Below are 16766 nucleotides of genomic sequence, written 5' to 3' on the forward strand. Positions count from 1 at the left end.
AAAATGGTTGCCCCACAACCACAAGGTTGGTGCATCAATCCCAGGTGATTTGACCACATGTCAAAGTGTCCCTGAGCAAGACACTGAACCCCAAGTTGCTCCCTGGATGCATCTGGTTAAATTGAGCAGAAGCAGGGATATGTATGTGAGGGTAAATATTAATGATTTGTCCCTTTTAGAAAACAACAACAGGACCAGACACTGTTTTTGTGACAATATGTCTTTTATTTTTGAATGCTTAGTTGATTATATTATTATTATAGTAAAGGAAATCAGATGAATAAAGAACACAACACATAAGTTTTAAGAATAAAAAGGAACCAGTTCATTAAACCAGTGGTTTAGTTAATTGTTATTATGAAGTGTTATTATTATCTCCTCTTGTATCACAAAAAGATCTGACAAAATATACACTTTTTATTTTCTATCTGGACATTTTGGATAAAAAGATCATCACCACTCATGTCTGATAGGTTTACCTTTGGATGGAGTCAAGCTAGCTGTTTCCAGTCATTATGCTAAGCTAAGCTAGCTGTTTCCCCCTGTTTCCAGTCTTTATGCTAAGCTAAAATAGCTGTTTCCAGTCTTTATGCTAAGCTAAGCTAGCTGTGTCTGGCCGTTTCCAGTCTTTATGTTAAGCTAACATCTGCTTGAGGGAACTTCATATTTAGCATACACACATGAGAGTTGTATTGATCTGAACAATAACTCTCATAGAAAAATCTAATTAGTGTGTTAATATTTTATCAGATGTGTGGGCGCTGTTTATAACAAAAAATATTCAGTAAACTAAAATGGAAAAGATATGTGAGTATTCAAATGTTTACTGATTTTTTTGTCCAGCTCAGTGAGCCAGTTTCTGTCTAATTTTAAACCCAAATGTGAACTGTTCTCTAACTCTTCAGATAATAAACAAGTGAAAGTGAGTCATCTGTCAGCAGAGAGCTGTTTCTGTCTGCTGAACAAACTGAAAGTGAATCAATGATAGAGATTATAGATGAGCTGGAGAGGCATCATGATGGTGTGGTAGAGTTACACATACAGGTTCTTGGAGCAGACGTAAGAAGCCTGGTTGGTACTACAAGGCCAGTCGTTCCAGTTTTCTGTAGAGAGTTTACAACCAATGTACACGATTACATTTAATGTATACCTTTTATATTTAAGAATGCAGCATACAACAAGATGTTTTAAATGTTTTTTTTACCTCTCCAGTTCATCGTAAGACAGTTCTCATGTCCAATGCCATTAGGCTCCCCCGGACCCCAGCTTTTGTAGTTGAATTTGGATCCATCAGTCCACATCCACGTACCCTCCTGGAGGAGAAAGATTATTTTAAAGTCAAAGTGAAATCAAGAGTTCTTGTTGTTGTAATACTCATTCTGGCCCCAATAGGATCCTCCTTATTTTCTACAACAATTCGAGAGACACAAGGCATTCTCATATATGTGTCTGCACAACCTGTTCTCACTCCGAACTCGTAAAATACGGACGTTTGGGCAGTGGCTGTCAGCGTCAGAAATGACTTCAGCGTGTGTGTAGAACACACCAGGGAGAGCTGCAGCTACACAGCGTTTGAAGATGACGTAGCGCTAAGAGGGACTATGGTAGCGAGTAGTATGAAAGCCCGAAATCTGCATAGGGAGGTTGGTTGGGGGGTGGATGGGCCAAACTACACAGGACTTTCACCAAGCAGAATGGGGATTGTGTACTGCGTGTCAAGTTTCCTAAACCCAACCGTCGCTTTCTTCTTTTCCTAAACCCAACCATCCCGTACTTATCCCGCCGTCCCGTTGTTGTCCCGCGTGTCATGGAAACGTAAGCCCACCCACAACCTTTTCCTTAACCTAACTGCATCAAAAGTGACGCCAGTTGTCCCGACCAAACACGTTTAGATATGCAAGTTTAGATATGCAAGTTTAGATATGCACGTTTACATGTGACGCTAAAGGAGACTTTTAACAACACCAAAGGCACCTGACCAAGTGTCCGTATTTTATGCGATGGGAGGGAGAATATGTTGGTCTGTATGATATCGTATGAAAACGTACGCACAACACCCGCTTCCTGGGTGAAAGTCTTGTGTTTTCTTCTTAACTCAGGATCTTCATGCTCTCATACAGCAGCAGTCAATGTGCTGCTGACAGCAATAAATATGTGGAATACATACAGATTACAGAGCTTTACTTTTCACAGCTATACGTACGAATGCTTCATAAGAACAGGCTGAGAGACGAGCGACATCACTTCCTGTGTTATGATAAAAGTCTCACCTTCACTGCGTCAAAGCCTCCGATCCAGGAAGTTGTGTGTGCACCGGTCACTTGGAAAATGAAGGCTTTGAGGAATCCATGTTCCGCATCTGAGTGGATGGAAGCCAGATTCCCACCAGCAGAGATGCAGAAGGTCTAATGGAGACAATACCATCAGTTTACAACGTTTAGAAAAAAAAACCTAATCACATTATTAACAGGGCAGTTTTACAGTCACAGGGAACATTGTAATACTTTTAACAAGTGGTGTGGAAGAAGTATTCAATGTAATGACAATGTATTTATAGAATCAGAGTTATCTCAAGACAGTTTACAGATAGAGTAGGTCCAGACCACACTCTAATTTCACGAACACCCAGCAATTCCAGTAATTCCCCCAAGAGGAAGAATTTAGTGCAACAGTGGCGAGGAAAAACTCCCCTTTTGGCAGAAACCTCAAGTGGTGAGGACAATTTCCTTTTAGGGAGAAACCTGGGGCAGACCCAGGCTCTTGGTAGGTGGTTGGGGGTGTGATAAACAGTGGCAATTATAGTCACAATAAAGATAATGGAACTATGACTAGAAATAGTTGTAATAGTTACACAGCAACAGCTGCAACCATGATATTCCAAGGAAAACTGCAAGGCGAAAAAACATCCTTTGCTGCAATAAAAGTACTAATAACACACTGTAAAAATACTCTGTTACATTAATAGTCCTGCATTGAAAATGATACTTAAGTATGTAAGTATCATCAGTATCAATGGGTGTTCTCGGGAGTGGTTGATCTTTTTTTTTATTTTCACAGTCACACAACCAACAGGACCAAACAGCAACAAAAAAAAAAAAGAACAAAAACAGACAGAGAGAGAGAAAGAGAAAAACAATACAACCAAAAAAACAAAACACAGGTGAAGAGCCGCCAGGACAACGGAGTACAAGATAAGAACCTGCTGAGATCAAGGATTTAGCACAGCAGCAAACATACAAATCAGCCGTCTAGGTCTCATCAAGCAAAACGAAAAAAGGTTTCCAGACCTTGAAGAAGCGACCCTGTGAATTCCTCCTGCTAAAACGAATCAGTTCCATCCTAGCCATGGAACGCATTTCATTGAGCCACCTTCTAAAACATGGGGACAGTAGAGACTTCCAAAGAAGTAATATTATTTTTTTAGCTGCAACCAAGCCTGTTCTAATAATTTGCTTCTGATGGGGAGGAAGGGCACCTGTACTGTCATAGCAACCAAAAATAGCCAGATTACAATCCGGCTGGATATTTATCTGACATTGTTTTGGAAGACAGTTAAATATTTCACTCCAGAAATTACTTAATACTGGACAGAGCCAGTATAATTGTGACAGTGATCCCTCTGAAATACCACATCTGTCACACAGGGGGGAAACTGATTCAAAAATCTTGTTACGTTTGGTTTTGGAGTAATGTAGTCTGTGTAAGACTTTACATTGAATCAATCTGTATCAAGAGCTAATTCAACAGCCCTGTATAGCAGACAAACCTTTCTCCCACAGTTCATCTGGAAGCGTAGCATCCAATTCTGTGGCCCAGGCCTCCCTGGGATGACCTGCTGCTACAGTTGTCATAAAAGCAGTGACCAAACAGGAGATCAAATGCTTTGAATCAGGCTGAGAGAGGAGTCAATCTCAAAAAGTGTGACTCTTTGGTTTGGATGTGAATTCTGGGACAGGTAGCCATTAAAGTGTTGTTGGAGAAGGTGATACTTGGTTTGGAGCTGAAGAAGAAATGAAGCAAATCTATTATATATGTAAAAATCACCAATACAACACAGCCCTCTTTCCTTCCAGCCCAAAAACACTCTATCCATCAGTGCCAGCTTAAACAAGTAATTGTATATCAGTGTATACTGAGATTTTCACCAATCAAAGGGATTTTCTAATTTGATTCAAATTCCTCAGTGAGTTTCTGAGAATGAAGTAATGACCAACTAATTTATGGAAAAGCTGTGCTCCAGAAAGTCAGTTCTGTTCAGGAGGTTAGGAACGGACATTACTGGGTCATATAAACAAATTAATAAATCATCCGCATACAAATTCACAAGGCTTTCAACCTCACCAAATTTTACATCATGGATACCTGAGTGACCCCTGATTCCAAGAGGTTCCAAAGCAATATCAAACAGCCGGGGGGTAGGGGATCGCCCTGTCTCACACCGTGCGGCAGTTCAAAAGGCTGGGATTTGTCTGTGTTAGTCAACATAGAAGATACAGGATTTGAATAATTAATTTTAACCCATTCTATAAAGGTCACTCCAAACCCAAAAAATGTTAACATCTCTAGCATGTAAGGCCATTTGATCTGATTGAATGACTTCTGGGCATCAAGAGATAAGATGGCATCCTGTGTGTCCTTCTCTTGGACAGAACATAATGTATTCAAAAGCAGACGAACATTGCCAAATGAGAATCTACCCGGTATAAAACCATTCTGGTCAGGATGTACAATTGTTGAGATCTTCTTTGCTTGTTTTGTAGCCAGAACTTTGGTTATCACCTTTTGGTCAAAATTCAGAAGAGCGATTGGTCTGTAACTTGCAGGGTCAGTCTCTACTTTTCCCTTTTTTTTTTTTAAGCAAACAAATATTCGCCACATAGAGTGAGCTGGAGAGCCTTTTGTTTTTCATTGAATCATTCACCATTCTTAACATGATCTTTTTATGAAACACCTTGTAAAATTCGCAGCCAAAGCCATCTGGGCCTGCTGCTTTCCCAGGGGGAATGCTCAAATAGCTTCCAAAAGGTCAGATTTAGAGATTGGGGCATCAATGTCATCTTTAGATATGGCACTTAGTTGTGGAATATTTAAGTTAGTGAAAAAACTGCCAAAATCAGTTTAAGTGGGCTTTACTTTATTTAAATATAACTCCTTATAAAAGTCTCCAAAGCTAGCATTTATCTGCTTCAGGTCAGTCACCAATGCACCTGATTTAGATTTAATCCTATGGATAGCTTGACTAGCTTGTTCTCCTCTATGTTGACTTGCTAGTCATTTTTCTAGTTTATCACCCAGTTCAAAGTGTTTCTGTTTGGGCTTTAGTAATTGGCTGCTTACACATTTATTAAGGATAGTATTACATTCATATTTTAATTTTAAGATCTTATTATAGTCAGATTGTAAAATGGTCAGAAATCAGAAGATTATGATTGGTGGAATTTGTAATGTTGGGTATCAATTCAGAAGAAATCAGAAAATAATCAATTCTAGGGTATGATTTGTGGACATGAGAATAGAGAAGAAAAATCTCTGTCAGCTGGATGCTACAGTTGCCAAAAATCAACCATGTTTCTAGTCTTAAAGGTGCACTATGAGGTCCTGCATGGTTTCAGAGCGATTTCATTCTTGTCTCAAAACGTAGGCACCTCTCCTTGATCCGCTAGCTGCCTGCCCCCTAAACACACCGTGAAAAAGCCTGGTCTCTGGAGACAACACAGTCTCGTAAACGTCAAACAAACACTAGGGGCACAGGCTGTGCACCAAAATACAACAAACCATGTTCCAGCCAATCACTGACAAGATGGTTGGGGGAGGGGGTAGGGGTTTGTGTTTTATGTCAATAAAGCTCTATCTTTGAATAAACAGCACGTACCTGGCAAATCATTTTAACTATGATAATCATGACATGAATATACAACATAGCATATATGAAATAAATATATATAATACATAAATAAATATATAAATAAATAAATATATATAAATAAATATATATATAATTTTATTATAATAATAATGGCCCAGGTTGACCAATAGCCTAACCCGTGACAGACCTGTCAACCAACCAACCAAGAGATTTTTTTCAGCCAGCCAGGCCAGACCTTCTCTGGCCAGGCTCCTATTCATATTCTAATTAGATCCATTAACACCTCTGCGGGGGCTCTCCACATACCTCATGGTTTGTTTCCGACAATATGTGGCACAGACGAACGTGACGTTCGCAGCCTGTAAATTGTCGATAACTGCAGAAAATTAGGGGGATTTCTGGGCGTTTACAGGCATTTATGGGAACGGAAATCCCACTTTTCATGCAGTGTTAGCTAAGGTTGGTCGGAACGACTCTGTGTTTTTAACATTAGGCTTCTTAATATTAGGAATATTGACTCCACTGTGTCAGGGAATTACCCGAAGCATGTCAAATATATGTGAGACAATAAAAATAATAAACATGAAGATTGGCATGGAGCAGCCTCTGGAAGCACGTCTACTCCATGCACTGCTCACTAGCACCCCCGATCTTTTTTCTAATTATGTGGTATTAGTAGTTTTAATGCAGTAAAGTATTACTCAGCATACATGTGTTATGATAGATGGAACTGCTGTACCTCTGCATCGATCCAGGTCTTTCTCTGGATGTAGAAAGCAAAACAGCGAGAGCCAAACTGAGTCCAATCAGTAGGGCAGGAAGCTGCACCCTGTATGAACAAACACGCCAAAAACAATCACTAGTCTATATCAACAACTGTTCATTTACTGATTGTTCCTCCTCTGTGCTGTGGAGATAGAGCTGGCAATGCAAGACTACAATCAGAGCAACCCAACGAGTCAGAGATACTGTTCTGACCTGGGCGGGAGGTTTTATTTTCTTCATAACACTGTGATCACAAAAATGTCAATTTATTAGTTACACAAGACTTTAACAGCCAATGACATTTACAGTTGGGGAGACTATTTCGTGTTAATCACCATCTAACTCAGACAGTTAAAAGCTACATTTAGCTTTAGATGTTATACAAATATGGTCCCTGTTGCACAGGTTTTATCAGCTCATAATTTTCAATGCACATTTATGAGTGCAACTATTATTAACAAAAATCAGTAGCAGAATTAACAATTTGCAGTTGACTTTAACGTGCTTCAAACAGCACAACCAGGAAGTTAACAAAACCACGAGTAATTAGCTGCATTGTACAAGCATTTTTATCTATATGTGCAATAACATCTGCTGAACAGGGCCGACATTTACTCAGAAGTGAAGATTGTAAACTGTTCATTAAAAAGTGTTTATAATAGCAGAAAAGGTATTTTTACTGTAGCTACACACCAAATGTATTTCTTAAGATTGTACTTACATATGTAGTCAACAGTCCGCTGGACAAACAGAGCAACAAAGCTAATGGAAAGACTGATGTCATCTGTGGAAAGAAGTTAAACAAAGTCAACATACATCAGACAAGGAAAGAATGTCAGACAATTAATGACTGCAATTTATTATTAATGAGCCATTTATCAAATTAAAGTATCCAGCTAGTTATACAACCCAGCCTCACACCAGGTCGTGAAATAGTCACGCTATTATGATTCATTAATTTGTGTACAGTTCACAATTTTGACGTTTATTTCATGTATACGCCACAAATTTTGAACGTGTACAGGTCACGATTTTGGAACCTGCTCTGGGGCACACAACGAGGAAATGAAACGCCAGAACAACGGAACGGTTGTGGTTAAGAAGAGAATAACGAGGAAAGGAACTGCAGCGCACGGTACACGATCCCCGGTATCCTGGGTGAAAGTCCTGTGTTGTTTGACCCATCCACCCCCCGACCAACCTCTCTGCGCGGACTTTTGCCTTATCAATACTACTCGCTACGGTCATCGTTCTGTGATCATGAAATATGCTTCCCATTTAAATACATATACAAATATGCTTTAAAATTGTTAATCGAAAAAAACGACATTCACGTGTCCTGTCAACGACTCAATAGATTCAATAATGTGACCATACCACGAACTGCCATGAGACCGGGTTATATATACTGAGTTATAAGTGTATTATATAATATAGATATGGTTTAATATTTGATCTTGTTCTTTCAGTCATGACCCAGCCTTCATGACCATAGGTGAGGGTAAGAAAGAAATTGGCCGGTAGATTGAGAGCTTTTCCTACTGGCTCAGCTCTCTTTTTGTCACAACAATGCATTAAAGTGAATGTAATACCGCCCCGCTGCGCCGATTCTCTGGCCTATCTACCGCTCCGTTGTCCTCTCACTCGCGATAAAGATCCCGAAAAAATTTGGACTCCTGCACTTGGGGTAGGAACTCATTCCCTCATTCAAAATGTCCTCCCCATAAAGACAAGATTAGTTATTATTGAAAGTAAAAATAGAAAATAAAGCTAAAGGTAAAATATAAATACCTTTGCTGAAGTGGTGGTTGGCTGACACAGAGGAGAAGAACAAGCTGATGACTTTCACTGAAAGAAAATGTCACATATCTGAATACTATTAAACACTTAATAAAAAATACATAATTTGTAAATTAATGATTTACATCATTAATGCAGCCACAATCTGCACTTAGTTTTATTTTTACTTACCAGGAATAAACTCTGTAATCTAGCATAAAAAAATACATCAACCTTTCAGGCAAATCATTCAATGATAATGATACAGTAACAATACAGGTGGAAATGTCCATTATACTCACATCAATAATCTTTGTTCTGCCTGGTGTGGTTTGGTTTTGGAGGGAAAAGAGAGTCACTTATATACCTTGGAAAGGGGAGTGGTCTTAATCATGATTGACAGTTCATGCAATGATGCAGGTAGAGACTTGATAGTTAACCAATATTTAACAGGGTGTAAATGTCAGGATCAGTGGTGTATGACATTGTCTGGATGTAATGAACAATGTGTGTTTAACCGGTGGACTCCTGCATTGTGTTTATTTTGTTAACCACTCCGTGATGCAGGATCTCTTTATGAGGATATATATTTATTTCCTCTGGTGACAAACGTGAATAAATAGGACCTCATTGTTAATCAGAACAGCCTGCTCCAGCTTCAACAATACACACATTAACACATATGCAAAATGGAAGTTAACTTTGTCTGTCACAAATTTAAGCTGGCTACACTAATTCTTAAAACTTGTAAAACAACAATACAGTGACATTAGGCTGTTATAATCGATACTTAGAAAAGTTAGGACAGACATTATAACATTGTAGGGGACGAAAATATAAATAATACAAGAAATAATTAGATGAATTCAGATAATGAATGAGCCACAAATAAATTAAATTCACCTCTCCCAAACAGCATTACAAAAAGGGGAGAGTCTTTGAAATAGAATCCAAGTCAAGTCTCAAGTCTCTGGGGGTTAGGAGTTGTATCACCTGCTGTGTCCCACCCAGGCTGCTCAGAACACTGCATAGCTATATATAAGGTATTCAAAGCATGTCATTTGTTATTATGACTCCATTATCTATTATAATACAGTATCCACTTTGATTAGTTGTTTGGTTTATAGTTAATCTAAACAGGCTATTGCAATATGGTTATCAGGAAAATATTGCTGAAATTAATAAGTAACCTATTTTTCACTTACAGAGCACAACCATGTTATATGCACTGCATCTATAACTAATGCTATAGTCCGCTGCTACCTGGGGGTGCTATAGTGCTATAGCACCCCCAGGGTGCCCGGACCCCAGATCTAAAAGTTTGTCAGTGCTAGGGCTCAATATTTAAATTATTTTGATAATGTGGATGAGGTCGTTATAGCTCGATGAAGACCTGTATTCGAGCCAGAGAACAACGTTATGGATGAAGAGAGAGCGAGAGAGGCTGAGGATGGTGTAGCAGCGGTTGGAGGGCTGCGAGGCTCGGGATATTGGGTGCTGTGCCCCCCCAAATAATATGTTCTGTAACAACAGACTACCTGAACGCCTTTTTCTCGTCTCATGTTCCACTATCCACACTGTCTTCGGACAAAAAGTCACGTCCTGAGATCGATAATGTTGTCAGACACTTGTAGTATATAGTAGTAAAATAAATCACTTTTATTGGACCCAGAGTTGTGTGTGTTCTCGGATGCATCAACCAAAGCAATTAGTGTTGTGGCGTACCTGAAAGCAATTAAAGGAGATGGGCAGGTCGAGGTAGGATTCGCCCAGGGCAAGGCAAAACTAGTCTGACCCTACAATCCCAAAGCTTGAGCTGTGTGCCGCTGTCTTAACAGTAGAGACGGCAGATCTCATCCAGGACGAGCTCCACCTGCAGTTGGAGACCATGAAGTTCTACGCAGAGAGCATGTAATTATATTTATAATTAGTCTAAACGATTCTACACATACGCCTACAATAGAGTACAACATATCGGCCAGTCCTCGAAGCCGGACCAAGAGCACTATGTTCATACAGAGGAAAACCCTGCAGACCATGCGTCAAGATCCTTACCTGCATCCCTCTTGGTGCAGACCTCTTGGTTGACCGGACCCTCCTTCCTGCATCAGCCACCTGCAGATACAACACAAACCAGTGGGACATTTGAGCTGATTGAATCTGAAAAAGACTTCTTTTGACCACAAGTACAAACCTGTGCTACTTGTTTTAGCTCTATGTCTAATTCCGTGCATGCACAGAATTAGACATAGAGCTAAAAACAAGGAAACAAAGACATAAAAACTTTGCCAGGACACACTTACAGTCTGTACTTGTAACAATACCAACTTGTCCTCAATGTGAGTTTTGTTTGGCAGCTTTGATGTTCAAACACAGATATAATATCTGTGTTGGCATGTTTAAACACGCAAACACGGATATCATATCCAATATCATATCCGTGTTGGCCAGACAAAACTCGTATATGTCTCCCTGCTGAACACATGACTGGTTCGAGTAGTTTGCCAACTGTGGTGAAGGAAGATCGATTCTACACACACATAGGCAATGATAAAAGAAGCACGTTGAGGATTTTTGGGTGGATGGCTCAATCAACACAGGACCCAGGAGGCTGGGTTTCGTGTCCTGTTCTTGTCCCATTTGTCACTGAAACATACATTTTTTAACCCCATCTCCCCATCCATAACCCTAACTAAGTGATTTTACTCTGCACGTTGAAAAAGGAGGCCAAAGGGGTATGAGGAGCCTCAAATATTTCCGAGGATAGGGTATCCTAACCAAAATACATTGGAATTAGTTGAAAACCCCTGAGAATGACCACAAAAACGAAAATAAAGACACAAAAGTAACATAAAGATGCAAAAGAGCCCAACATTAGCAGAAAGACACAAAATAACAGCAAGGAAACACAAATTGAATATGCTATAAAGTTGTTGAATATCACAATAATGATATAACTTGCAATAAATAATCAGATATTAATCAATTAATTTATCAGTTCTGCTGCTTTCAGTTTTCTGCTAAAATACAACAAAGTGCGGGGAGACCTCTAGCTCACCCAGTAAGAGCGTTCGCCCCATGTTGGCTGAGCGGCTTCGAATCCGACCTGCTGCCCTTTGCTGCATGTCAGCCCCCAGCTCTCTCCCCCTTTCATGTCTATCTACTTTAAAAATGAAGCTAAAAGCCCCCCCCAAAAAATTATATTTTCTTTCAAATAACTAAAGATCCCTTGGTGTCTTTCATGATGTGTTTGTTTTTAGACCAGTTGCTCTTACCCCATCATTGTCAAGTGTTTTAAAAGATAAGTAAATACTCCCATCCATACTGATCCATAAACAGAGCGACTTGGGCTTGAGCAGTTCACTATGCTTGGATATCTTATTTTCTGATGTGGAGCGATGTGACAGTTATCGAGGCATAATATCACTTTTTCTTTTAAAGCCAACTCCCTTTCTCCCCCCCGATACCCCTCGCCCTCTAAGCCCTCTTGAGCCGTACAGCCGTTACAGATACTGTCAGCGGGGCGGATGGTTAAGCCTATATTAAAGGAGTTATTTGTGATACGTCCCTATAGTTAATACTGTAGGTATTGAAACATTATTGGCTCGGATATTATAAGTTATAATATTATAAATTATAAACAGGTTTAAAGGAATTAGTTTAGATACTTCCCTATGGTTATTAGATTATTTTTAAAGAGACACACACACCCCCGCATTCACGGGTTCTCGCTACGGTGGAAACCCGATAACGAGAGAAGAGGCTTTTGATTGACAACCTAGATGTCCCCCGTATGTGAAATACACAGCACACAGAAGATCTTTATAACCAAACTATTACAATTGATTACTCACACTCGGACAGCTGCCTCTGCCGTGGTCACAGAGGTTTCCGCTCAGCTGGAGGATCAAAGGTCTGCTTTTCAGATCGGTCCCCGGGGTTGCTGCAAACCGCACGGTTAAAGAGGAGGCCCCCACTTCCCCTTTAGGGTGCCCCCGCTCACACGGGTAAAGTGGAGGATAAAGGAGAAAAAGGAAAAAAGTCTTATAAAACGGCAAAAAAAAGACTCACAAGGTTTTTTGGGTCACCTTGAAGACAAACACAGGTGGTTTTATTTTTTTAAAAAGCAAAAAGTTAACAAGAAAAACAAATAATAAAAAAAATCAATAAATAAATGGAATCACTCAAAAAGGCTCCAAGACACGGGATGTCCCTACAGCAAGGGTTTAGGTCAAGAGAGCAGAAAATCTGCCCAAAAGCCTTTGTTTTTAGCACCCATTTTTATATGCACATTTCTTGGGGTTCAACCCCCCGGCTCAGTTCATCACTAGGTCAATGCAGTAACCTTTTTCTCCCCTATGTGAACCCAGAGCCTAGCCCCCAAGTGCATGTATACAGGGCCCCAACAGCACTTCCTCTTTCCAGCTGTGCAGGTTCAGACGGACAGTTACACAAAGCAACTTATGCGTCTGAAGCCTCTTGCAGACACTTCCTCTACACGACTGCGGGGTCAGACAGGCAGCTTCACACAGTAATTCACACTAAAATGTCTCTATGCATGTTTATAGTAATATCAGTAACACAAAAACTTACCATGATTATATTTCTAAGCAATCATATAGTTTAAAGGCACATTAACCCTCACAAACCACAATCAAAAGCAGTATTATAGTTTCACGAGCAGAAATATATTTTAGCTGTTTTTGGGTTAAACTCATGTCACAAGCAGAAACACAGTCTCAACTGTTTTTGAGCTAGTACATCTCATAAGCAGAAGTATAGTTTTGGCTGTTTTTTGGATTAATACAAATACATTTCAAAAAGCAGGAGTATGATTTTAGCTGTTTTTGGATTTTCAACTACCCTCGTTCAACACTGAGCAACAGGCCACAACACGTCAGGATAGGAAGCCCCACATCCTCAACTCTGATCCTGAACATGGGAACGCTGCAGGGATGCATCCTCAGCCCCCTCCTCTACACCCTTTTCACACACCACTGCTCCTGAATTCCCACCTCCAATCAAGGGCGTAGCAGACACGGGGTACGCGGTGGACACGTCCCCCGCACTTAACATGTCAGTGTCCTCCGTCCCTACACTTGAAACACGTCTGACTTGATTCGAAGGCACCATAAGTACGCGTGTGTGTATGTTTCTCAGGTTGCGTCAGTTGATTGATAGACTCATATAGAATATATATATAGAAAGGAAACACATTTAAATATACAATAATAAAGATCAGTGCATATGATGAAACAGTGGCATTAGAATGTACCTGAGGCCACCAAATTTGTACCCTGGAAATCCAGAGTTCTCGCGAGAGCACAATTTGAATTTGCTCAGCGAGTCACTCTGGCATCGAGTAATGATGCTTATTAACTATGCCCTTGTAGCGAGCTGCACCAATCACATCGGTGTATCTGATATAGGCGGGCCAGAGGCGAGCTAAACAGATGACGACAGTTTAATCTACCAGTTAGCTCCGCTGGTAGCTAAGCGTATGGGACTCTGGATACATCACCCTGTGTATTGTTGTGATTGGTCATAGTGATTGGTGCCGCCCCTCGATTTGGGCCATTTTCATTACTTAATGCCAGACCCTTAATCTTTCAGATTTGGGCCTGGATTTCCAGGCTACCAAATTTGGACTATTACGGACAAAACTTTCTCTGGGGAGGCATGCCCCTGGACCCCCCTACACTAGTAAATGTTAACATGTCTCCCATTGGGCCAGATAACCCAGTAAAACAGTATGGAACGGTTTATTGAAAATGTATGTGTTTTCATCCGTCATAAATGAAATGTAGGCTAGTTGGAATCCATCATTTGGAGAGACAAATGGATGAGGAACTTTCATTAAAAATCCTCCTCCTGGGCGCCTGTGTTGCTCATCTGGTAGAGCGCGCCCATATGCAGAGGCTCTGTCCTCAATGCAGCAGCCCCAGGTTCAACTCCGACATGGACCCTTTGCTGCATGTCATTCCCCCTCTCTCTCACCGTTCATGTCTAAACTGTCCTAAAAATGCCCATAAAAATAAATAAAAAATAAATAAAAAATCCTCCTCCTGAACAATCTGTCCCCCTCACTTCTTAAAATATGGCTCGCCCCTGTGTCCAATACCATTATCAAATTTGTGGACGACACCACCACAGTTGTACTAATAACAGACAACTAAAAAAACAGCATACAGGGAGGAGGTGATGATAGATTTCCGCCGGTCAGGGTGTACGGAACATCCCCTCTCTGCAGGACATCTACACAGGCTGACTTAAAAAGAAAGCCAGCTGTATTATAAAGGACCCATCCCACACTGGACACTGCCTGTTGTCACCCCTCCCCTCCGAGAGTGGGTACAGATTAATAACATGTAAAATAAATGGGCTGAAAACATCTTTCCGAGAGCTGTAGAGACTGGCCCCACCCCACCCCACAAACAGTTCAAAGACTAAAGAACTTGAATCTGTTTTATGCTGCTAATTTACATTAACCACTGTTTTAGTGGTTTATAATTGTAATGATTTTTAAAGATAACATATTTAGCTTTTTACTTATTATTTTTCTAGTTGCCTTTGTGTTCTGTTTACTTAACCATGAAAAAAGATAAATAAATAATGATGATAAAGCTTTATTCAGGTCTCCAGCTGTGAGCAGTATGACAGAGTTGATCCACTGAGATGATCATAGGTGTAGATTTTAGGGGGTGCAGCCCCCCCCCCCAATATTTAGAAGATGTAAATTTGTCTCCCTCAAATATGAAAGAACCCACTCCCAAAAGAGGTAAAAATAAGCATTGATGGGGCTCAAAACCAGGCTTGAAAATTAACTTTTTTTGTCTACCAGTCAAATGGCTAGTAAATGTTCAAATATTACCCGCCACTCAATAGATTACCATTGGGTTTTTGGTTGGTGAGTGATGCTAATCTACCAGCCACTAGCATATTTCACCAGCATTTGGCTGGTAAAGAACTATTATGTTTCTCCGCCATGTTTCATTCATACAATAGTGATGCCGCTGGCAGGAAAAACTAATATTTTTTTTTTTTTACCTCAACCTCAAACCAGATAAAGACCAAGCAACCGTGACGTGATCTATAAAGGCAGCCAGAAGGATACTATGGCTACGTTCAGACTGCAGGCAAAAAGTTGCCCAAATCCATTTTTTGGGGTCAAGTGACCAGGTCAGACTTCTTCAGAAGTAGTGTGAACACTCAAATCTTGACCAGATCTGATTTTTTTTTTCAATGCGGCCACAGTCAAGGCGGATTTGATGCGACTTTTACCTCAATAACCCTCGCTCGCCCTCTCTCCGTGGAGCAGGGGCCCCCCTGCTCCCGGTGCAGCTGTCAACCGCCCGGGCGGACTGTCTTCAGTGTGGCCCGACCGCTTTCGCCGCCCGGATCGGCTCCGTAAAAAAGGAGATATCGGAAACATCCCCGCTTTGTCTCTCACTACTTGGATGAGTTACCGCCTGTGAGGTTTAACAACCTGGATGTGTCTGACCTGCTCAGCAAGATAGAGCGATTGTACAGCGAGGTCTGCACTCTGAGACATGCATCTCAACTTCAGTCTGTAATCTACGGGACCTGAGTTCTGTGACTGCGACCATAGACAGCAGAATTGCTGCTATGGAGCGATGGCTGGAGCCGGTGTGGCCTGGCTGTAACGAGGACGCTGGAGTTGCCTGCGGGAATCCCATATGATACCGCGGGGCAGGGGGAATGGTGGGTGTTCACTAAGGATGTGAGCACCGCTGGTCCCTCCCCTCCGACATCAGGGCCACTTAGTGCCTGTGACAGCCCTGTTGAGCTGTGGCAAGATCAAGTGGAACCTTGTTGTTAGACAGGGCGAAAGCACAGAGAAATAATGCTGAGGGTCAGTCTGCCTTGTTAAACATGCTAGAAAACCTGAAGCGGAGGATGGTTAAGCCGATCATCAGCACCGCTGCACAAGGGGATATTAAGGTGGTTGAAGCTAAGTTGCTAAGTGTTTTGTACACAAATTCTCACCAGATCTTGAAGCTGAGACACTATCTGGGTACTTATCTGAGGAACTTGGCCAGGATGTCAACTGTCAGCATGTTGTCACGAGAAACAGATACAGCTTGTTTAAAGTGTGGGCTGAGTGCATCAAGATTATGGAGTTGTATAAACCAGAATTGTGGCCTGAAGGATCTGTGGTGAGGCGATATTATGAGCCACGCAGTGGAAGCTATGGAGCTAGCACAGCTAGTCCTATTCCTGGAATCGGATACAACTGCACTTCCCAACTAAATTGTATACAGATTTATCAAATGTCTGTAGCGGAGGCGCTTCAGGACTCAAACAGTTAGCTTGAGGTGCTCTTTGGATGGGATAA

The 16766-nt window shown here is 41.0% G+C and overlaps 3 protein-coding genes across 4 annotated transcripts in view; 1 reads left to right on the top strand and 2 right to left on the bottom strand.

Moving 5' to 3' along the window:
- The window catches only part of LOC114564684 (galactose-specific lectin nattectin-like), a 225297-nt gene that overhangs the window by 136994 nt on the left and 71537 nt on the right, over window positions 1-16766 (top strand). The gene's annotated exons all lie outside the window — the stretch shown is intronic.
- On the bottom strand, window positions 900-8722 carry LOC114564683 (ladderlectin-like). 2 transcript variants are annotated; one of them, XM_028592176.1, is made up of 7 exons: window positions 8603-8722; window positions 8423-8479; window positions 7353-7415; window positions 6606-6695; window positions 2271-2405; window positions 1205-1313; window positions 900-1103 (listed from the first exon to the last, which is right to left on the bottom strand). In XM_028592176.1, exons 3-7 carry the CDS (start codon window positions 7413-7415, stop codon window positions 1033-1035), a joined length of 468 nt encoding a protein of 155 aa, XP_028447977.1. In that variant the 5' UTR covers window positions 8423-8479; window positions 8603-8722; the 3' UTR covers window positions 900-1032. The 2 variants fall into 2 exon arrangements, with proteins under 2 accessions (XP_028447977.1, XP_028447976.1); XM_028592175.1 differs by lacking the exons at window positions 8423-8479; window positions 8603-8722 and having other exon boundaries at window positions 7353-7491.
- Window positions 10242-16766, bottom strand: part of LOC114564301 (endophilin-A3) — a 28011-nt gene continuing 21486 nt past the window's right edge. The window contains exons 8-11 of the mRNA XM_028591560.1: window positions 12807-12835; window positions 12265-12392; window positions 10466-10525; window positions 10242-10283 (exon numbers count right to left, since the gene is read on the bottom strand). Coding sequence (XP_028447361.1) covers window positions 10242-10283; window positions 10466-10525; window positions 12265-12392; window positions 12807-12835 — 259 coding nt within the window. The remainder of the gene's footprint in view (window positions 10284-10465; window positions 10526-12264; window positions 12393-12806; window positions 12836-16766) is intronic.

The sequence above is a fragment of the Perca flavescens genome, chromosome 11 (assembly GCF_004354835.1).
Source record: "Perca flavescens isolate YP-PL-M2 chromosome 11, PFLA_1.0, whole genome shotgun sequence".
Lineage (NCBI taxonomy): Eukaryota > Metazoa > Chordata > Actinopteri > Perciformes > Percidae > Perca > Perca flavescens.

What these genes read in the sequence shown, in the direction of transcription:
- LOC114564683 (XM_028592175.1), bottom strand. Translation starts at nt 7,445, where the DNA reads ATGTTGACTTTGTTTAACTTCTTTCCACAGATGACATCAGTCTTTCCA. An exon ending in GAGGCTTTGACGCAGTGAAG is followed by an intron (nt 1,314 to 2,270) that starts GTGAGACTTTTA and finishes TTTCTCCTCCAG; the next exon opens with GAGGGTACGTGGATGTGGAC. An exon ending in TCTTACGATGAACTGGAGAG is followed by an intron (nt 1,104 to 1,204) that starts GTAAAAAAAACA and finishes AACTCTCTACAG; the next exon opens with AAAACTGGAACGACTGGCCT.